The sequence below is a fragment of the Triticum aestivum genome, chromosome 3B (genome assembly GCF_018294505.1).
Source record: "Triticum aestivum cultivar Chinese Spring chromosome 3B, IWGSC CS RefSeq v2.1, whole genome shotgun sequence".
Taxonomy (NCBI): Eukaryota; Viridiplantae; Streptophyta; class Magnoliopsida; order Poales; family Poaceae; genus Triticum; species Triticum aestivum.
The window spans coordinates 79,508,070-79,531,268 of NC_057801.1; the positions used below are offsets into that span (position 1 = coordinate 79,508,070).

Sequence of the window (23,199 nt, forward strand, 5' to 3'; positions counted from 1 at the left end):
CCTTGGATGAAGGCTGATTGGTTCGGGTGAGTGATCGAGTTAGCAAGCAGGGTCACCCTATTGGCGTATCCTTTGGCCAGGATTCGGAATATCACGTTAATCACAGTGATGGGACGGAACTGGCGAATATCAGAGGCGCCCGGGACCTTTGGGATGAGGGTAATGATCCCATAGTTGAGGCGTCCCAGGTCCATAGAGCCTGAATAGAACTCCTCGAATAAGGCCATGACCTCCGGTTTGACTGTCTACCAGAATGTTTTAAAGAACGCAACAGGCAGGCCATCTGGACCCGGGGCCTAGGAGGGGTTCATTCCTTTAATGGCCGCAAGGACCTCGTCTTTGGCGAAGGGGGCAACAAGGGCCGCGTTGGCCTCATCGGAGACCAACTGCGCCCCCGTCCAAGTGTCGGGGGCGAGACTAGCCCCACCCCGAGGGGTGGGGGTAAAGAGGGCTTTGTAGAAGCCGTCTACATGAGCCCGAATGGCCACGAGACGGACAAGGGGGGCGTCATCCTCCCATAAGCAGTGGATGGAGTTTCTACGGCGTCGGCCATTCGCAACTGCCTGGAAATAAGCAGTGCTCGCATCACCGCGGAGCACCCATCGCTGGGTACCACGCACCCTCCAGTATGCCTCCTCATCGGTGTAGATGGAGGATAGCTGATCCTCAAGGTCATATCTCAGCATCCACTCATCCGGAGAAAGCCCAGAGGAATCGGCCCGTGCATCCAGGGCTTGGATAGCCAGCAGGAGAGATCTTTTACGCTCGCGGAGGTCACGGCCAAGATTGGCACCCCAGCCCTTCATGAATTGGCCGGCAAACTTGGCGCAGAAGTGCCACGAGTCGACGGCGGACATGGAGCGATGGGGGAGGCGCGAGCAAGCGTCCAACGAGCCGAGACCGCATCCCGAAAGCCGGCCTGATTGAGCCAAAAGGACTCAAACCTAAACCGCGGCGGGCAGGTGGGGCGCTCGTCCGCAGAGGATAGGAGGAGAGGGACGCGGTCCGACCCAATGCGGGTGATCGCCCGCAGCGAGGTCAGGGGGCACCTCAATTCCCATTCCGGGGAAACTAGGACACAATCCAGCACGGATCGTGTCGGGTCGGCCTGGCGGTTAGTCCAGGTAAATCTCGCCCCCATTCTCTCGATCTCTTGGAGGCCGAGCTCCGCAATCCAGTCGTTGAACAACTGCATCCGGGGAAGGTTAATCCTATCATTATTCTTCTCATCCGGCGAATGGATGAGGTTAAAATCTCCGCCCACAACTACTGGGAGGAGGGAGGTGGAGCTCCGCAAGGAAGGTCGGGGAACGGCGGTGATTCGCCGTACCATAAACAATCACGACCTCCCATTTGAAGTTCAGGGCCCGCTCAAAGATGTCCATACTAACGAAGAACTCGCCCCGATCCATGCCGCCCACTTCGAAGGTGGCATCCTTAACCCCTAAGAGGATGCCACCGGAGTGGCCCGTGGTCCCACTAGAAGGGAGCCAGTGCCAGGCGAAAAGGTGGGAGCTGAGGCAATCAAGCTCATGAAGGGACAACTCAGTACGCATGGTTTCCTGGATCGCAATGATGTCAATGTGTTCGTCGCGCTTGTACTCGACGAGTTGGCGGCGACGGCCATCATGGCCGAAGCTGCGGATGTTCCAAAAAAAGGCCCACATCTAAACCCCCATCGGGGGGCTGCTTGACCCCAGAACACGAGATGCGCTTTGGGCGTGGAGAGCAGCGGTGCGGGACCGAGTGCGCCCACGAATGGTCCTGTCGACCGCCGGAGGGGGCTGACCAGCAATACGTGTAGTCTGCTCCTCGGGGGTCCTACGCAGGCGAGCTCGAGTCTCAGCCAACTTGCCATCAAGGATCTCGCGAGCCCTAATGGCCGCGATCTGTTCTAAGGGGGGACCCACTTCCCCCCTGAAGACGATGGTCGAGTCAGTGGCCACTTTGGCTAGGTGTCGAAGAGGGACGGCCTCAAGCGCGGAAAAGGAACAACAAGAAGAACTGGGAAGGGCGGGATCCACACCTGACTCGAGGTTCCGGGCAGCCGCCCGGATCTCAGCCCGCTCGGCGATGGACGGGACCAAGGCGTTGGGCGGGCGAGCCGCATCGAGGCGAGCGATGCGGCGAGACGCAGTCACCAGCGTCGAGGAGGAGCGGGGCCGCCTGGCGTATGCCACCGTCAGAGGAGGGACCGCGGAGCCTGGCGTGGTGACGACAACGGCCACCGCCGAAGCCGGGGAGGCCGGGGAGGTGGGGTGGGCGTCGGAGGCCACCAGCGGGGGGGGGGGGGGCGGGGCGACAAGCTCCAGGGTGTCGCCCGACGCTTCCCCCGCGGGCGGGGGCACCGGAGAGGGCTCTCCGAGGGGTGGGGTACCGCCGTCACCACCCGTGAGGATCGGGGGGTCGGAGCCATGGGGATGGAGGTTCCGGGCCCAACGGAGAGGGGCGGTAAGCGAAGTCGGCGGACGGATAGCGGGGCGAAGACGGGGGCACGACGAGCAAACCCACACTCGAGATGTCACTGACCGACTCCGAGGCAGGGGGAGAGGGCGCCACCGGGGGGGGGGGAGGGCGGCCAGTTGAAGGGCCACCGCGAGGTCCACAGCGGAAACCCAGGTGGGGCCCTGTCCAGAGCCGCCGCGGCCCAAGGGGGGGTTGGCCGGCTCACGAGACGGGGAGCGGGAGCGCTCAGAGATGTCGTCGTCCTCCTCGTTGTCGTCGAAGCGGGAGTGGCGGGGGCGACGGTGATGGGAGCCATCGGCATCCTCGGGCCCGTCCCCCTGCAGGCTGTTGGCGGAGAGGCGAGGGCGGCCGATATGGTTCGGCGGCTCAGGGCAGATGGTGAGGTCATAGCCGTCGTCGTTGAAGAAGACCCGAAGCGTGGTGTGGAGCTTGGAGGCGTCGAGGCATTTCACCTTGACCCGGACCTCCTCCTCCTTGCGCAGAGAGAGCTCGTCGACCACCACCACCTTGCCCAGGATCTTGGACATACTGCGAATGACCCGCTCAGACCGGGCCACGTCAGGGAGGCTGGCGATGAGGAGCCAAGCAGTGTCCAGGACCGCCACGGCCTTGGGATCCCACCTCGGCTCGGAGATGTTCACCACAATCCCGTTGAGGGCCAAGGTGATGTTGTCACTGCGGGTGCAGAAGCCCATGCTCCTGGTGTCGGGGAAGATCACCGAGAAGGCGTTGGGCACGGTGGATGTCACCTGCCAATCCCACTTGCATCGATAGAGGTGGTTGAGCTCGGCCTCGATCAGGGCCGGAGTGGCGACGCCCTCCCCCACGACCGTCACAAGGGCCAGGAGCGAGGGGGAGGGAGGCGGGAGCTCCGGCACCTCGATGTGGAAGAATCCCATGTCCTCGATGCCGTGGCCGTACATCATGATCTCCTCCGTGACCGGGCGCTCCGGACAGAGAACCGCGGGGTGCCCGGCCTCCTTGCAGAGGTAACAGGTCGGTGGGTTGGGGCAAGCCACCTGAAAGTGGCCTGGCACGCCATAGTTGAAGCACGGGGGACCCTCGGAGGCAGCGACGGCACCCGAGGCCGGAGTCACCATGGCGGCGGAGGGGGCGGCAGGTGGGGGGCGAGGCGGCCCCTTCTTCTTCTTCTTAGCGCCCGGGCGCCCACGGGTCATGTTGCCGCCATTGGAGGGCGGGAAGGTTGCTTGGGCGCACGGAGGTTGGTATCGTCGGTTGTCAGGGGCGGTGTACTAGGAAGCGGGGGGAGCCTGGCGCGGGGGAGAGGACCGGCGATAGCCACGACCATCACGGACCGGCGAGCACCGGGTCGGAGACCGGCTCGGGCGGGGGAGCGCCGGCCAGGCAAGTCGACCCGGTCCCGAGAGTCCCCACGAGGAGGATCCCGTCGGGCCGGCGAGTGGGAGCGGTCCTCCCGCGGCGGGGAGCGACGAGAATGGCAGGGAGGGGAGCGACGGGAGTCCCGGGAGTCGCGCGCCGGCGAATGAAGAGCCGGGCAGGAGGAGAGCTGACTGCGGAGGTCAGCCTCCCACCGGAGGCCGTCGGGGGATGAGCGCGGAGGGTCGCGGCGGTCGTCCGCCCGCCGCTTCGGGCGAGGATCGGCATCACCCCACTCCCGGGGCATGGCCGGCGGCGGAGGGGGTGGCAAGGAGAGGCGACGGCCGGAGGGGACGAGGGAGGCGGCTGGCGGAGCGGCAGGGTGGGGGGCGACGGGCGGGGCACGAGAGGCATGGGGAAACCCTACTGGAGGCCATATCGCGCGCCGGGGCGGGCCAGGCCGCACCAGGGGGGCGCCGCTGGGCCGCACTAGGCGCGGCGGGACTGGGCGGCCGGCCCACGCAGTGACTGGCGGCCCGCATCCCACCTGGGGGCCCAGCGGCCGACAGCCCGAGGGGAGGCCCAACAGGATGGACCGCAGGCCGGCCCAGAAGCAGAGCGGCCCGAAACGTCCAGCCCGGGGCAACCAACCGGGGCACGAGGGTTTCCCCAGGCGCCGCCGCGGAGGTCGCCGCCGGGGCCGGGAGGGGGCGGCGCGGCCAGGGCCCGGCACGCCGGCCGGCCGGAGACAGGGAGGGAGCAGCCCCGAAGGCGGAGATGAAGGGGCGAAAGGGGGATTTCCGGACTAAGATGCCCGAGAGCGCGAGCGCCGCCGCCGGCGACGGGCCGGCCGGAGCAGAGGCGGGCGTCGGCAGCGCAGGGGACCGCCAGGAGGCGAGCGCCGCACCGCGGTCAGCGCGGCCGGCGACGCCCCAGCCGCCAGCACGACGCCGCCGGGGGGAGGCCCGAGACCCCAAGGCATCCCCTTTTGACCTAGGCGACAGCCCCGCGCCCGGAGGCTGCCGTTGGCGCCGCGCGGTCCCGCGGGAGGCCGGACTCCCACCCCTGGGAGTCGGGCCGCCGGCTGGGACGGGCAGAGGTGGCCGGACCGGGGGACGAGGCGGGATGCGGTCGCGGCAGGCGACGGGGCGGCCCGCGGCAACATCGGCAGCCTCGGCCAGGTCAACCCAGGACACACGCGGAGGGGCCGCCAGAGGCGACGGCGGGGGGGGGGGGGGGCGAGGGAGGAGCCGGCGTGCCGGCAGCGGGCGAGGCCTGGGGCGAGGGCAGCAGCGGTGGCGGCGCCGCCGAGGCGACCGGGGCGTCGCCAGAGCCAGCGCACGCGGGAGCCATCAGGTCCACGATCGATGTTTTTAATGTGCAGTGTACGGTGTGTCGAATCAGCAAAACTTATGAATCTAAAGCACAAACTCATGATTGATCAAGGGAGTGGCACTGCCGGCTGGGCTAGAGTATAATCAACTGTATTTGAAGTTTTTTTTGTGATACGTGTAGCTTTCAGCTTACGAGCCTTTCAAATATGCAAGTGTCCGATGCCATAGGCTACTATGGAAGTTGTGAATGCTATGTAGTTTTCAGTACTGCTTGCGTTCAGAAATGAACTATTTTAGGCTGACCATCTAAGTTTTACATTCCGTATGTATAGCGAGATCAAATTTATTTGTTCTAAGGCCATTTCTGAACATGCCTATGGAATAAGATCATGAACACGTATATGGATTATGAATTTAGTATTTTTTTGAGAAGCGAATTTACTTTTATCTATTGATAAAAAAATATTTTTGTTGTCAGACGAAGGGCACGACGAATGGCGCCGATGGAAAGGTGAGCAGCGGTGGAGATAAGCGAGGAAAGGAGTAGTTTGAGGCGGTTGGCGGTGTTGAAGAGGATGAAAGGGCCGCACACTCGGTGCCATGCTACTGGAGGGCCCGCTGCTGGAGGCAGTCCTAGGGATTTTTGGATCAATGACAGTAACATTGGCGACCTAGGTATCTTCTTCCATCTCTGGATCCTGAATCTATATCTCTCTAATCTGCAAAGACACGCAGTAGCGACGGGTACAATTGCGTGGTTGTGACCGCCGACCAGTACACGATTGGGGCTGCCGTTCTCCTACCGGTACGCAGCTGCTATAGTACCACCACATATATACGAGAAAATGGCTTCTATACCATTGACAAGCGCGGCAATGGCTCATTTGCCATCGAACAAAGCTCTAGTGCTTACATACCAAACACAAACAAATTCTATAACTTATATACTACTGGCTGTTAGTCCAACGTTACCTCATTGTGTTTGAAAACTAAAATGACTGCTTTGCCCTCAATGGCCACTAGTGCAGAACCGGCCTTTAGTGCCGGTTTGACAACCGGCACTAAAGAGTGGGGACTAAAGTCCCCCCATTTAGTACCGTTTCGTCATGAACCGGTGCTAAAGTGTCACCACGTGGCACGAGTCAGGCCCGGGTGCGCGTAGGGCATTAGTACCGGTTGGTAACACCAACCGGTACTAAATATTTGGGATGGTTTTTGATTTATTTTCCATTCAATTTTTTTTATTTGCTGGTATTTCACGATACTACAAATTGTACACGTTATGCATATATATAAATAGATTTTCTCGATACTACAAATTGTACACGATACTACAAATTGTACACGTTATGCATATATATATATGCGGTTCTACGTACGAGAAAATCTATTTATATATATATAAGCACTATTCTGATCACAGGATCAGAATAGTTATACTGATCACAGCGGGCCTATATAGGCCCGATTAGGTGTTCCCGAGATCCCGAAAACGAAAAAAGAGAAAACCTGGCCGGTCCATCAAACCCCTTCGACCGGCCCGTTCCCCACGTCTCGACCTTCCCAACTACCCCCACCTCTCGCACCCTCTACCCCGATCTCCCGCTGCCGACGCCACCCGCCGCCGCCCACTGCCGGCCCTAGCGCGCCGCCCGCCGCCGCCCACCGCCGGCCCCAGCGCGCCTCCCGCCCGCCGCCCATCCGGGCCCCAGCGCGCCACCCGCCGCCGCTCACCCCTGGCCACAGCGCGCCACCCACCGTCGCGGCTGCCATCTGCCTCCACCAGCTCGCCGGGCACCACGCCCTTTCTTCCCACCAGCCTCTGCCATGACCTCTCCTCCCCCCGATGCTCCCCGCGTGCGGCCGCCAGGACCCTTCCTCCATGGATCCTCTGCTGCCTCACCACCACGCGCCGCCGCCGAACCATCCCGATCCCCACAGCCTCCCTCGCGTCTCCTGCAACCTCCGGGCTCGCTGCCGCTACCCACCGCTGCCCCACGCGCTCCCACCACGCATGGCCATGTCTCACTCCCTGGCATCTCCCGTGCATCTCCCGTGAAAGTCCTCTGCACATCCGCGGTTGTTGGTGACCATGCGCCCCTACCTGACCTTCATGGGGTGACAGCCGTGACCTTCATCGCGTGCGTCAGACCACAGGTTAAACTGATGGTTACAACGCTCGCGTGCGGCTCTCCCTCTCTTGTTCTTTCTCCCTGTTTGTATTTATGCCTGATCATTGACAACAATTCAACATGTAAATTGTATGTACAATTGCCTGCTAGATGAAGCTCAATGTGCAAAATATATTGTTTTCCTTTCAGTGGACATCACCTTCTTCCGGCGTGAGGACGGCCCCTCCTTCAGGGCGAGGTGGATTTGGACTTCAGCAGCAGTACGAAGATCACTTCGGGGACACGGGGCGAACTTAGAAAAATTTGCCGCCCCTCGCTCCGGAGAGCTCAGCTGCTCTGGCCGCCCCTCTCGCTGCTCGTCGCCGAGCACAACGACGCGAGGAGGTCGAGCTTCCCTGCCATGATCGACATGGTGTGCTACCCTTTGCTCTATCATGTGTGTCCGCGCAAGAAAAGTGTTATGCCCGTGGCCTAACAAGTGACCTTCATCCCTGTTAGCTTCTTCTAAGTTCCTCCTGCAACCGTGCAGCGCTCCTAGTGCCCAGCACCGGCGGCGCCTTCCTCCGTGCCTCTCATTGACCTCCGTGCCTCTCATCCTTCCAAAACTTTTTGCTGAACTTCCAAACCTTTTTTGTACTGTGTCTATGGGGAAGGTCAATGAGAGGCACGAAGGAAGGCGCCGCCGGTGCTGGGCACTAGGAGCGCTGCACGGTTGCAGGAGGAACTTAGAAGAAGCTAACAGGGATGAAGGTCACTTGTTAGGCCACGGGCATAACACTTTTCTTGCGCGGACACACATGATAGAGCAAAGGGTAGCACACCATGTCGATCATGGCAGGGAAGCTCGACCTCCTCGCGTTGTTGTGCTCGGCAACGAGCAGCGAGAGGGGCGGCCAGAGCAGCTGAGCTCGCCGGAGCGAGGGGCGGCAAATTTTTCTGAGTTCGCCCCGTGTCCCCGAAGTGATCTTCGTACTGCTGCTGAAGTCCAAATCCACCTCGCCCTGAAGGAGGGGCCGTCCTCACGCCGGAAGAAGGTGATGTCCACTGAAAGGAAAACAATATATTTTGCACATTGAGCTTCATCTAGCAGGCAATTGTACATACAGTTTACATGTTGAATTGTTTTCAATGATCAGGCATAAATACAAACAGGGAGAAAGAACAAGAGAGGGAGAGCCGCACGCGAGCGTTGTAACCATTAGTTTAACCTGTGGTCTGACGCACGCGATAAAGGTCACGGCTGGCACCCCATGAAGGTCAGGTAGGGGCGCATGGTGACCAACAACCGCGGATATGCAGAGGACTTTCACGAGAGATGCACGGGAGATGCCAGGAAGTGAGACGTGGCCATGCGTGGTGGGAGAGCGTGGGGCAGCGGTGGGTAGCGGCAGCGAGCCCGGAGGTTGCAGGAGACGCGAGGGAGACCGTGGGGATCGGGATGGTTCGGCGGCGGCGCGTGGTGGTGAGGCAGCAGAGGATCCATGGAGGAAAGGTCCTGGTGGCCGCACGCGGGGAGCATCGGGGGGAGGAGAGGTCATGGCAGAGGCTGGTGGGAAGAAAGGGCGTGGTGCCCGGCGAGCTGGTGGAGGCAGATGGTAGCCGCAATGGTGGGTGGCGCGCTGTGGCCGGGGGTGAGCGGCGGCGGGTGGCGCACTGGGGCCCGGGTGGGCGGCGGCGGGAGGCGCGCTGGGGCCGACGGTGGGCGGCGACGGGCGGCGCGCTAGGGCCAGCGGTGGGCGGCGGCGGGTGGCATCGGCAGCGGGAGATCGGGGCAGAGGGTGCGAGAGATGGGGGTAGTTGGGAAGGTCGAGACGTGGGGAACGGGCCGGTCGAAGGGGTTTGATGGAGCGGTCAGGTTTTCTCTTTTTTCGTTTTCGGGATCTTGGGAACACCTAATCGGGCCTATATAGGCCCGCTGTGATCAGTATAACCAGGATCAGAAATAGTGCTACTATATATATATATATATATAGGGTGGCACTATTCTGATCGCAGGATCAGAATAGTTATTCGGATCACGGGGCCCCTATATAAGCGCGATGAAGTGTTCCTGAGAATAAGACCAACACTAGACCGGCCCATTAGCACGTCGCCGAACGGCCTAGTAACCCGGCCACAACCTTCCCTGTGCACGCTGCATCTAAGGGCATCTCCAGCCGCGCCCCCAACAGGCCCTCCCCAGGCGATTTTGCCACGCCGGCGCCAAAAAAAGGCCCCAGTCGCGCCCCCAGGAGCCCGTTTTTCGCCGGCTCGGGCCAAAACTGGTGCCGGCAGACCCAGGCCGAACCCGGCGCCTTGGGGGGCGCTTGGGGAGCTGGCACAAGCGAAAAAAGCGCGTGGGCCCGCCCTGGAGGCGATCCGAGGGCCTTTTCCCGCTGTTTCTTGACGCTTTTCCATCGCATCTCTCCCGCTCGCTCGCCTTCCTCCCGCCATTCTCTCCCTTTCTCCCGCCAAACCCCCTCCCGCTCGCCGCAAAGAAGTACGCCATGCCGCCGAAGAAGCACGCCATGCCGCACGCGGCGGCAACCGCGACTGGCGCCGTGGCCCAGCCAAAGCAGAGGAAGCCGAGGGCGCCGCCATCGAAGCCACCGGGCCTGTCGAACACCGAGTGGAGGGTGGAAGTTCAGCGGCGCGAAGCAGTCACCACCGACATGCGGAACACGGCCATAGCCAAGAAGGCCCGTGACAACGTGGCGCGCGGGGTGGCGTCTTCCTCATCGGTCGACCAGGCGGGGATGAATCCGCCCGTCGTCAGCCACGCCCAGTACGCGCCCTGGGGGCAGCAAGGCGCCGGATCTCCATGGGGTTCATTGTCGCCCGGCTACGCCGACGGCGACGCGCATGGTGGGTTCAACCCAAACATGACCTTCCCTCATGGTCACCTCGCTACGCGCACGCCCTCGCCCACCTTCGTCGGCGTGCAGTACCCTCCATACAACTACTCGCCGCCCACCGCCTACGCGTCCACACCGATGCCCCATCTCTACCGTGGACCGCTACCCTTCTCGCACCTTGGCGACGCCGACGACACGGGAGCCGACATGGAGGACATCATCCCGACAGGATCGACCGCGGCCGCCTCGTCTCCCGGGTTCGCCACCCAGGACGAGGTAGTGGACCTCAGCGGTGACATGGAGGCCGAGCTCGGCTACGTCTACGGCGACGACGCGCAGGAACCTGAGGAGGAGGAGGACGAGGAGGAGGAGGAGGAGGAGCCGGCTCCTATTCCGACGAAGGGGCGCCAGAAGAAGAAGAAGCGTGCGGCTACGTCAGGCGAACCGCGCATCAAGTGGACGTCCAAGGAAGAGGAATGCCTCGCCGAAGCATGGAAAGTCGTCTTCCTCGACCCGACCACCGGCGCGAATCGGAGCTTGGAGACGTACTGGGACCGCATCAAGGCCGAGTTCGACGAGCGGAAGCTCGTCGACCCCTACTTCAAAGGCGTCTACATGCAGCGCGGCTCCAAGGCGATGGCGAACCATTGGGGCATATTCAGTTGGCGTGCAACAAATGGTATGGAATCGTCGAGGAGGTCGCGGCTCGCCCGGAGAGCGGCGCCAGCATTGAGGATCAGGTACGCACGCCGTTCGCCCGCATATCTTCGTCCCCTACGCCCGCCGCCCGCCAACTGTTCGTCCCTCCGCGCAGCTGCTGCATATGTTCGCCATGTATCGGGGCGACAACCAAGACGCCGACTTCAAGCACCTCCACATCTACAAGCGCATTGACAAGTGCGAGAAGTGGGCGGAAGTCCGACATGCCCTCGACAAGGCCAAGGAGATATACAAGCCGGACGCGACGACTCCGGGCGCGTCAGAGGGGCGGCCGGACGGCCACAAATTGGCAAAGAAGGGGAAAAGCGCCGACGCGGGAACCGCGCGAGTGCAGGAGTCCATCGAGCATTGCCTCGCCGACGCCCAGGCCCGGGCCGTCCTACGCGAAGAGAAGACCGAGGCGCGGTGGTCGTCGCTAATGAAGAACAACGCCATCAAGCTCGACCTGCTCCGGACGAACGTCGCCGCGAAGAAGAGGAACACCGACATGGCTTTTCTGATGGGCGGGGTGGACATGCTCCAGAGCAACGATGAGAAGCTCAAGGCGTGGTACCTGGTGCAGCGCGGCCTCATCCTGAACGAGCTGCCGATGGCAACGCCGACGACACCGACGACGCCCACGACCACACGGACGCCAAGCCCGACCGACGCCTCTGCATCGCCGCCCAGCAATGCCGAAGCCGCGCCGACGCAGCCCAGCACCGAAGCAGCTCCGCCAACGACGAGCCCGCGCACGCCGACTCCGCCAACGCCTGGAGCCGCCCCCGCCGAGTGAATCGTTGCGCACGCGAACTTGCGACGGCAGCGCTCTGTTTTTTGTAACGCCAGACTACGTCTGATCGCCGGATTTGCGGCGTCTTTTGAGAGCGGGAACGACCAAGTTTAAATTTCCCGCATCCTGGGACCGGTGCGTGAGGGCGTGACTGGGAGCTAGGTCGCCCCCAGGGGCCGAACTAGCGCCGGCACACCTCCAGACCGCTCTATTTAGGCGCCCTGGGGGGGCGAACGGCTGGAGATGCCCTAACCTCCCACGATTCCATCATCCTCCTCCCACAGCGCCGCCGACGTCCACCGGCCTCCTCCTGCGCACCTTCCGTCGGCCTCCTCCCGCGAAATCGACGCCGCCCGTCTCCAACGGAGCCATCGGCAGCCTCATCCCGCGGCCTTCCAGCCGCCCTTTTGCTGCGGCCACGCGCCTACCTCCGCCCGCGGCCTGCCCCCGGTCTTCTCCGGCGGCCGCGCGCCTTCCTCCTGCCGTTGCCCCGCTGCGCGATCTCCTCCCGCGGACGCGCCGTTGCCGACCCCCAACAGGATCCCGTGCCTCCACCACCCCCAAGATCCTACGCCGTTGGGCGGGATCTGGCACCCCGCATCCACGTCCCGGCGAGCCCAAGCACGCCGTCGGCCGCGTGCACTCGACACGACACCTCCTGCCTCGCCACGTCGCCGCCTACCCCGTCATCACTGCAACCACACATTGCTCCGGCCGGGATCCACCGCGCAGTCCAACCTTGTCCGTGCGTGCAGTCCTCCCTGTCTGCTCGCTTGACAGCAGAGGTGAGACCTCCCTCACTGCCCCCTCCTCCACCTCACGACCTCCTTGCAGACAATTCACCGAGCGCTGGCAGTTCAATTTGCTCTAGCAATTCAAATTTGTGTGCATCACCGAGATGAATATGTCTGTGTTTCGTTTAGTATATGTTGAGCAAATTCAGTATTATTTTTTCATTTCGCTCCAGCAATCTTAGTATTTGCAATTTGACGTGTATGTGTACATTGTGAAAGTTAAGTATTGTCTTGGTCCACAATGACCATGACGAGCTAAGTAATTTTGTCCAATCATCTATATTGGTGCATATCTTGTGTTTGCTGAAATGCCTCCACGAACAAGAATACTAGTTCCATTTGTTTCGAGTACGTGTGATGTGGCCCTCTGTTTTTTTATTCTTCCGGGAAATTCTTGTAGTGTTCTACATCTCCTTGTTCTCTTGTAATGGGGCGTGCACTGGTTGTTCCATGAAAATATTCTGTAGCTAGCTGCTAGTGCAACTACTCTCTCGCGTGTGTTGCTTCCTGTCCTTCCGGTGCCACTGTAACTACTCTCTCGCCTGTGTTATTGTTCTACGTGATGCCTTTGCTTTGTGTCCACGCCCGACTGGATGATGTTTGTCTATCACTAGGTGCTAATTCTCTATCTAATTGATTCTGATCCACAGCAAAAAGTGCTCCCAAATCTGCAGAAAGAGCTCCTGACTTTTTATGTCTGAAGTTCAGTTGTACCATGGAGACGCCGTTCGAAACACTTGCAGGCGACGTGCTAACCAGCTGCAGGTCACAGTCTCCTTGAGTTGCAGGTCGCGCCCTTTACCCATCAGCGTCGTCACCTGCGCCCTAGTTCATATTCTACGGCTGAATATTATCGTAACAGTCTTCTTCAACCCATTGTTTTTCCTCAAAAGGTTCAGAGTTCTATTGGGTTAGAAGCCACAGGAGAGCAATTAAATTTGTGTTTGCTTTTCAGTAAATATTCTAGGGCTGAATGTTATGGTAACAGTCTTGTTTGAACCGTGGTTTTTCTTCAGAAGGTTCAGAGTTCTATTGGGTTAGAAACATGTACAGTTTGTCAGTTTGTTTCAGGTCGTTTAAATCTGGAGTTCTGGACTCTCTGATCTACCTGGTTGCTTCCGCTGGCCGTCGAAGCCTACCGAGGTGGTGCCCCACTGCTACCTCTGTCTCCCTGCACCCCTCCACACCACAAGGGCGACAGAGATATCAAAGTTGTTGTTGTTGCTCTTCTACCACATCTTCAGGTTCGGAAAAGTTCAGCTTGGCACGGGATGAAAGTTCAGCTGGTGGAGCCCTGGCAACAGCAACGTTTCGCTGTGCGGTGTAGGCTACGGCGGCAGCACCATTTTAATTTCTGCGTTTCTCCTACTGCCAACAGAGGAGAAGAACGGCCAGCACCGTGTTACTACTGCTACTGCTTGTTTTTGCATGCACAGCCAATTTGGGCGTTACCTGGAACAAGACAAAGCAAGAAAATTATGGAGTGATAGAGATAAAAGAGTAGTGTGCCTACGTGGTGTGGATATGAAACGTGTGGTGTGTGAGAGGACAAGAAATGTGTGTTACTATTCGGTGATAAAAATAACTTGTGATTCAGAGAAAAAGCAACGTTCTATTTACCTAGTGCTCATGATCAGCTATAAAGCTTGCATTTTTTAACTCCTATTCACACTAGAACTTTATAAGAGAATTTGTAACTATTTGCTCTAATATTTTCACTACTTATAGTTCAAAAACAAGAATGGTTAAATTTCAAGATATGAAAAACTTGACAATAAAGAAGAAAATAACATTCAAAAAATTCAAAAACTTCAATGAGATAAACAAGCAGATTTCATTCACTCTCTCACTTCAAAACACATGGAAAAAACCATGTAAAACTCAAGCGAGAAGTTCATCATTAAAAAAGACGAAGTTCAAATGAGAACAAAGGAAGAAAGTATCACGTCACAAAAAAAAGGAAGTTCATCATTAAAAAAGACGAAGGTCAAACGAGAACAAAATGAAGAAAGTATCATGTCACAAAAAATCAAAAAAAGGAAGTTCATTAAAAAAAGATGAAGTTCAAACGAGAACAAAAGGAAGAAAGTATCATGCTACAAAAAATCAAAAAGGATCACTGCATGAAACATAGTAAGTTTGGAGAATAAAAGAAACTATATTGTTTTATTAAGTTTAACCGGTGAACCCAAAAAAAAGTTGGATGAGAATAAAAACTCATAAAAAATGTATTTTCACCATTTATAAATTGAAAAAATTAGAAGTTCAAATTGTAAAAATAAAGGAGTACAAAATTCATAAAAAAGGATCTTCACCGTTCCTAAAAATTTCTAGAAGTTCAAATTTAATTAATTGAGCGGTTCAATATTTACTACATAATTAGGACTTCTTACTGTTTAATAACACCAAGAAAGTTGCGTGTTTTCAAATTTAATTAATTGAGCAGGAAAGTTGCGTGTTTTCAACAGCTTATTCATGTGCAGCAGAAGTTCAAGTCAAACTAACGGGGCGATTCAGCGCTTATTCTTGAAAAAGTGGAGAAAATTATACATGTTGTGTAGGTCAAAAGTTTGGCTTTAATTTATGTTTTGCGAAGGTCAAAATGTTGTGTTCGAGAAGGTCAAGTGTGTTCTCTCATCAAGTTCAAAATAAATTTAAACATGCAAGATAAAACATGCAAAAAAATAAAAAGGGAGAAGTTCAATTTCCAAAGATGACGCGGCTCAACGTGTAAACCAATGTTGAAAGAAAACAAAAAGGAAATGAGAAGTTCAATTTCTAAAAATGAAGCGGTTCGACGTGCAAAACCCAATGTTGAAAGAAAACAAAAAGAAAGGAGAAGTTCAATTTCTAAAGATGACGTGGTTCGACGTGCTAAACAATGTTGAAAGAAAATAAAAAGAAAAGGAGAAGTTCAATTTCTAAAGATGACGCGGTTTGATGTGCAAACCAATGCAAAAACACACACAAAAATGTTGTTTTGGTGTCTTAAATTTTTTTTATTCATAAAAAATGATTAAGAAATAAAACCAAGAAGGCCATATTAAAAAGATGGAGAAGTTCGATGATTATTGAAAACTCAGATTTTCATCGTTATTAAAAATACTTCAGAGTGAAAACATCAATAAGTTCAACGCGAAAACATCAAGAAGTTCAATTGCAGCAATGAATGAATTTTGGATGAATTTTTTTTTAAAATCGTCGTGAGTATGAAAAAATGATCAACACAGAAAAGTTGCGTGTTTACAACAGCTTTCTGTCGGTATATCACTTGAGCTACGAGCCAAAAAAGCACATGAAAAACAGAGTGAAGTTCAAGTACACGTGCCGAGAAGTTCAGGTTCTTCACGCGGTGCATTTTCGAAGAAACAGTTTCGCGATGAAGGAAGAACGAATGATCCTGCCGTTTTTGAAATTACTTCAAAAGGGCTAGGAATCAGAGAAAACTATCAACATGAAAAAGTTTCGCATTTCCCATAGCTTTTCAATGGTATATTATTTGCCCCATTCCGTCAAAGTTTGTAGGAATTACGACGAAAATATGTTTTTAGCCATTTTCAAAACTGACTTAAAACCGTAAAGAATTGAGAGAAACAATATATAACAGCATTTCCTCAAGCTTTCCAACGCGATATCATTTGCTGCATTCGAACGCACAATTAAAAAATTAGCTCGAAAATACAAACTCGATGGAACTTAAACCGTTTTCTTAAGTACTTTTAAACCTTTCAAAATTAGAAAAAACTTTCAACATGAAAAAGTAGCGCATTTTTATTAGCTTTCCAACGCCATATCATTTGCCTCAATTGGATTAGCCATTTATAAATGGCATCGAAAATACAAACTCGGTTGTTCGATTTGTGAAATTTTACGATTTTCCAATTTACTCTTTAACCATAGGGAATTAGAGAAAACTTTCAACATGTGGAAGGAGCGGTTTTGCAGCAGCTTTCCAACGCCATATTATTTGCCTCATTCCGATAAACGATTTGAAAATGCGATCAAAAATACGATTCATATTTTTTGTATGAACAAAAAACGGTTTTCAAAACTGCTCTTAAACCGCTTATATTTTGCCCAAAATTTAACTTGGATCATGATACTGGTGGCCATAGTTTTCCAATGGTATATCGCAAGCCCCATTTGGGCAATGCTGACGGAAGTTTAACCTAGCACTAGGGGAAGTTCAGGTCGAACAAATCAGGCAGTAAAATTGCAAAAAACGCAATTTCATCACAACCCGAGTGCAAAATCCGCCAATGAGAGAGATTCCTATTTAAAACAGGTATTTAGTTGCTAAAAACCTTTCTAGATTACACTGACATCATATAGAACGCTGCTAACCAGAATAATTCGCGCGGGGAGACACGGTTGCGAAGATAGCCCGAAGGTCGGGTTCGTACAGAGGGAAGTTCAGGCGCGTGTACAAAAAAATACGTCACAGAAGTTCAACGTGAAAATAGCATAAAAGTTCAACTACTACGCTGAATGAATTTCAGATGAAAAACTTTTAAAATCGTTGCGAGTATGAAAAAATGATCAACACGGAAAAGATGCGTGTTTACAGCAGCTTTCCATTGGTATATGACTTGCTCAATTCCGGTGAGTGGATGGAGAGCTAGGAGCAGTGGATACAGATATATGAGAAAAAAAGCACGTGAAAAATAGAGTGAAGTTCAAGGTTTCATACCGAGAAGTTCACGTACTTCACGCGATGCATTTTCGGCGAATCTGTTTCGCGATAAAGGCAGAACGAACGATCTCGCCATTTTTGAAATTACTTGAAAATGGCTCGGAATCAGAGAAAACTGTCAACATGAAAAAGTTTCGCATTTTCCGTAGCTTTTTAGTGGTATATTATTCGCGCCATTCCGATAAAGTTTGAAAAACATATGGCGAAAATACATTTTTCTCCATTTTCAAAACTGACTTAAAACCGTAAAGAATTGGGAGAAATAATACATACCAAAAAGTTTCGCATTTGTTCAAGCTTTCCAACGCCATATCATTTGCTGCATTCGGATGCAAGGTTAAAAAAATAGCTCAAAAATACGAACTCGGTAGGACTTGTACCGTTTTCTAAATTACTTTTAAACCATTCAAAATTAGAAAAAAACTTTCAAAATGAAAGAGTAGCGCATTTTCATAAGCTTTGCAACACCATATCATATGCTTCAATTGGATTAGCCGTTTAGAAATGACGTTGACAATACGAACTCGGTTGTTCGATTTGCAAAATTGTATGTTTTTTCAAATTACTCTTTAACCATAGATAATTAGAGAAAACTTTCAACATGTGGAAGTAGCGGTTTTGCAGCAGATTTCAAACGCCATATTATATGCCTTATTCCGATAAACAGTTTAGAAATGCGATCGAAAATACGATTCACGTTTTTTGTGTGAAGAAAAAATAGTTTTCAAAACTGCTCTTAAACCGCTTACATTTTGCCAAAAATTTAAGTTGGATCATGATACTGGTGCCCATAGCTTTCCAACGGTATATCGCAAGCTCCATTTGGGCAATGTTGGCGGAAGTTCAACCTAGTTCACAGGGAAGTTCAACGTACTACTAGCGGGGCAGGTCAGGTTGTGATCAGAATACTATTCTCATCCTGTGATCAGAATAGTGTTTATATACATATATATATATATATATATATATATATATATATATATATCATCGAATGTCTCACAAACCAACACCATTAATTATTCACACATACACATGTATATATATATATATATATACAATTTCTCCTACATATGTTGCCTTTGGTGCCTCCGGAGCACGATGACAAGTGGTTCATGGGGCGGTAGCGGGTAATAGTATTCTCCTTTGGGATCTATGACCTGGTCGAGCAAAAATCCGGCTATTTCCTCTTGAAGTGCTAGTATGTGCTCCATTGGTAGGAGCTTATCCCGCACCTCTCTGAACTGTTAAGAAGGAGATCAATATGCATGTGTGTTAGTTGTGTGACTAGATATCGATAATAGTGTGAATAGTGTTTTGACAAACGTACCCTATCCTATATATCAGATATGCTCCTTTCTCACGTCATCATGCGAATGTTCTCGCAAACGTAGAATGCACACAAATTATTCCCGACGCCTGCTTCAGGGCCTTACGAGAATGGAATTGAATCAGATAATGATTAATCAAGCATGATAATTAATTAATGATATTGAAACAAGAATTAAAGAGATGGTAGCTAGGTAGTACTACTTAATTACTTACCTTGGGTCGATGCCAAAACAACTTTTTTGGCAACTTGCCTGGAGTCACCTTGATGAACTTTGCCCATGCCCTGCCCGCCGGCAAAGAAAATTAATAAAGGGGTTATTAAATAGTTCATATCAGGAAATGACGAACTAATAATTAATAGGCCGAGATATAGTTAATAATGATTGAAATTACATGTTGACTATCCCCTTGACGATGGTGTAGTCTTTATCTTCTTTAGTTAGTGAGTCCAGTAATTCAACTTTTCCTTCCTCAACTTTAATGTCTAACAAGACCCAGTGCCAACTGCATACGCACACGTTTGCATGTCTTAATTAAGTGGGCATGTGCATAAAATTAATCAACTACCGTAAACCGTATACACTTAATTATTAACATCTAGCTAGCTAGTAAGCAAAAACAGAATTTGTAGTACAAGACAGTGTGACTCACGGGAAGTTGTAAGGAAGTAGTATATCTTCATTGCTATTGAGGCGCTTCAAGAACTCTAGCATGCTTTCCTCTACAGCATCTTGACAACATTCAATCTTCCATATGTCCTTATTAATGGTATTTGGGTCAATGAACCCAACGCCATAGCGTCCAGCTTTTTTGATTTCATACATCTTCATCCTGCATATAATACCACAGAAAAATAATATAGTGAAGATAATTACATGTAATGATATCAAAATTATCACTACATAACTAGCTTGAGACTTAAATTACAGAAATAAATCACTTACAGACAATAGCAACTGACGATAGACTTGTCGAGTGCGTCTTGATTGTATAACTGAAATAGTTCTGAATACTCAATGGCCAGAGCTTTCTCATGGTAATAATGCTCATGCTTGACATTCACCATGAGGGACTCTCAATTAGAAATCTTGGTAATGTTCATGTACCATTGATGCAATTGATACATTCTCGTTGGGAGGTTCTTGACCTTGTTTGGATGGACCAAAGGTTGGTCCCGGACATATTTCCATGCTATTTCCGATTCTCTAAGCGTAGGCATGGGCTCGATTTCGAGGAGTTGTCCAACAGAGATATTGAGCATTTGAGCCTGCATTATATGATCCTCCGTTATTACCACATCGCCATGCTGGGGAACGCTAACGGTTTGCCCACAATAATATTTGGCGCGCTTACTACTCCTCTCATGTGTTGTTGGCACAACAAGCGGGGGGATCGCTTGCGCCGCTTGTTCTCCCAACTGGGGAACGGTTTTCCCGCATTTTTGCCAGCTGCTTGTTGGCTCGAGCTCGAGCTCGCTTCCTTCTTTAGCCGTTCTCGATGTAGTTTCCTGATTTGGCGCTCATAGTCCGAGTCAACAGGCTTGGGAGCTGGTTCTCTAGCCATACGAATGAACTGGTCAATTACTTTCTCAGGCACTTTCTCCTTTGGCGGTGGTGCCGGCTTTGGTCCAAAATGGGCATCCACTTGGGCTTGCACTATGGCTGCGTTTTGCTCCTTAGTCATGTCGTAAGGCCTCTGAGGAAGAGGAGCGAGGCTTGGACCATATTTATATCGCTTGTCTCCGCCTGTACTTCCTGACTACCTCGACTCGTACCGCTACGCACCAAAGCTGCGGCATGTCTCTTTTGTGATTGCTGAGACGGCAGAGACGGCTGACGTGGAGTTGGACCTGGAGAAGTGGCCTGACGATGTGCTAGACTTGAAGCAAGAGGTGTGGCCTGACACGGTGTCGGACTTGAAACTGGAGAAGTGGCATGACGTTGTGCCAGACTTGAAACCGGAGGAGTCATCTCACGCGTTCGGGGACTTGGAGGAGGTGGCGGACTTCGAGGAGGAGGAGTCTCACGCGTTCGTGGACTTGGAGGAGCGGGAGTCTGCTGACTCGATGGCGGACTTCGAGGAGGAGTCGGTGGACTTCGAAAGATGATGCAATCCTTGCTCCATAGGATGATACGATGTATGGCCTCTCCCAGTGTGCGCTTGTCTTCACCTCCAGGAATGTCAAGCGTTAGCCCCGAATATGGGTCCACCACTTCATCAACCATGAGACGAGCATAGCCCTCTGGAATCGGGATGCAATGGTAGGTTGCTTCGGGGGTAACTGGAAAAGCAACGCCGTCTGCCACCTTCATGGATATGTTCTTCATTTTGGAGTGTAGCTCACAGTTAGTGTTCTCTATGATGTCATCCACAGGGTATGTATCCAGCAGTGTGTCGCCCGGGGCAGAACCAACGCTGCTTCTTGGCATGGATGTGATGGTGCTATCCAATGCTAGACGATCATCCACTTGCTGCTGCCACTGCTGAGACCCCCTTTCCTGGCTAAGTGAGTCGATCTGCTGCTGGAATTTGAGTGCCAGGTCCGTGTGCCTTGCTTCTAGGCCTTGAAGGCATTCTGCGTCCCGCTTCCTCTGCTCCTCCTCCAGCTTCCTCTTCTTCTCCTCCTCCATCTTCTTTCTTGCATGGGACCTGTAGTCGTCATTCCAGTCCGAAAAGCCCTCATACCAGGGAATAACGCCCATGCCTCGTGTTCTTCCCGGGTGTTCAGGATTTCCCAGGGCGCGCGTAAGCTCGTCATTCTCTCTGTTGGGTGTGAACACCCCTGCTCGAGCTTCTTCTATTGCGTCAAGTATCTTTTGTTCGGCTCCTTTTAGACTTGCCTTCTTCGAAACCAGGCCTGTCTTCGGGTCCAACGCCCCCCATGCGCATAGAACCAAGTTTTGCACCTGGGGGGCTAGCTCCTAGTAATCGGAGTGACCCCTGCACCCTCCAACTCTTGCTCAGACTTATCCCACTTAGGCATTCCCACTGCGTAGCCACCTGGACCCAGCCTATGGAACTGTGTCTTTCTTGCGGCATTTGCCTTGTTTTTCATCGACCGTTCCTTAGATAATTCTGAATCTTTGAAGGTCACAAAATCATCCCAGTGTTCTCTTTGCTTCTCCAGTGTTGCCTTGAAATATGGAGTCTTCCTTTCATTAGCGAGGTAGTTGGCCCATATAGTTTTCTTGTGGGTGTTGAATGCAATTCCATCTTCTTAAGAGCAGCGGCCTTGACTTTCTCCACATCTGCTTCAGTGAAATGATCTGGTAGGGTGAAATGTTCCATCAGAGATTTCACCAGGTCTTTTTTGGCTCTGTCGTCGACCCAAGTAACACCTAGACGTTTAGTCTTTGGCTCTTTCCATTCTTGAATGGAGATCGGGAGTTTGTCCTTCACAAGAACTCCGCACTGACGAGTCCACTTGTCCGCAATGTTCTTAGGCGTGAGGGGTTCGCCACTAAGTTTGGTGGATTTGATGTGGTACTTTACACCATCTATCCTTCAACAATCTGCCCATGCCTCGCTTTGTCTTGCTGTCTGTAGAAGCAGATTTGCTCGATCCGGAGGGCTGAAAGAAGAAAGATTGATTCGTTAATATATCTTCAATAAAAAAATGTGATGATCACGAGGATGCATGCTTATATAAATATACCTCGCCGGTAGTCTTTGTTATTTGAAGATCAGCATTGTCTATGTTGGGGAACGTAGTAATTTCAAAAAAATTCCTACGCACACGCAAAATCATGGTGATGGCATAGCAACGAGAGGGGAGAGTGTTGTCCACGTACCCTCGTAGACCGTAAGCGGAAGCGTTATGACAACGCGGTTGATGTAGTCGTACGTCTTCACGATCCGACCGATCCAAGCACCGAACGTACGACACCTCCGAGTTCTGCACACGTTCAGCACGATGACAATCCCCGGACTCCGATCCAGCAGGGTGTCGGGGATGAGTTCCATCAGCACGACAGCGTGGTGACGATGATGATGTTCTACCGACGTAGGGCTTCGCCTAAGCACCGCAACGACATGACTGAGGTGGAATATGGTGGAGGGGGGCACCGCACACGGCTAAGGAACGATCATGAAGATCAACTTGTGTGTCATGGGGTGCCCCCTGCCCCCGTATATAAAGGAGCAAGGGAGGAGGAGGCCGGCCCTAGGAGGAGGGCGCGCCAAGGGGAGTCCTACTCCCACCGGGAGTAGGACTCCTTCTTTCCTAGTCCAACTAGGAGAAGGGGGGAAGGAGGGAAGTGGAGAAGGAAGGGAGAGGGGGCCGCGCCCCAAACCCCTTGTCCAATTCGGACTGGGCTTGGGAGGGGCGCGCGCCACCTCCTGGCTCCTTCCCACTAAAGCCCAATAAGGCCCAATACTCTTCCCCGTATTCCTGTAACTCCCCGGTACTCCGAAAAATACCCGAATCACTCGGAACCTTTCCGAAGTCCGAATATAGTCGTCCAATATATTGATCTTTACGTCTCGACCATTTCAAGACTCCTCGTCATGTCCCCGATCTCATCTGGGACTCCGAACTCCTTCGGTACATCAAAACTCATAAACTCATAATATAACTGTCATCGAAACCTTAAGCGTGCGGACCCTACGGGTTCAAGAACTATGTAGATGTGACCTAGAACTGTTTCCGGTCAATAACCAATAGTGGAACCTGGATGTTCATATTGGCTCCTACATATTCTACGAAGATCTTTATCGGTCAAACCGCATAACAACATACGTTGTTCCCTTTGTCATCGGTATGTTACTTGCCCGAGATTCGATCGTCG

At 52.9% G+C, this 23,199-nt stretch overlaps 1 protein-coding gene across 1 annotated transcript; it reads left to right on the plus strand.

The window, feature by feature from the left end:
* Positions 1–8,585: 8,585 nt before the first annotated feature.
* LOC123067341 (uncharacterized) lies at positions 8,586–14,066 on the plus strand. The gene is made up of 3 exons (XM_044490176.1): positions 8,586–9,063; positions 11,770–12,381; positions 13,041–14,066. Exons 1-3 carry the CDS (start codon positions 8,586–8,588, stop codon positions 13,169–13,171), a joined length of 1,221 nt encoding a protein of 406 aa, XP_044346111.1. The 3' UTR covers positions 13,172–14,066.
* The last annotated feature ends 9,133 nt before the right edge of the window (positions 14,067–23,199 follow it).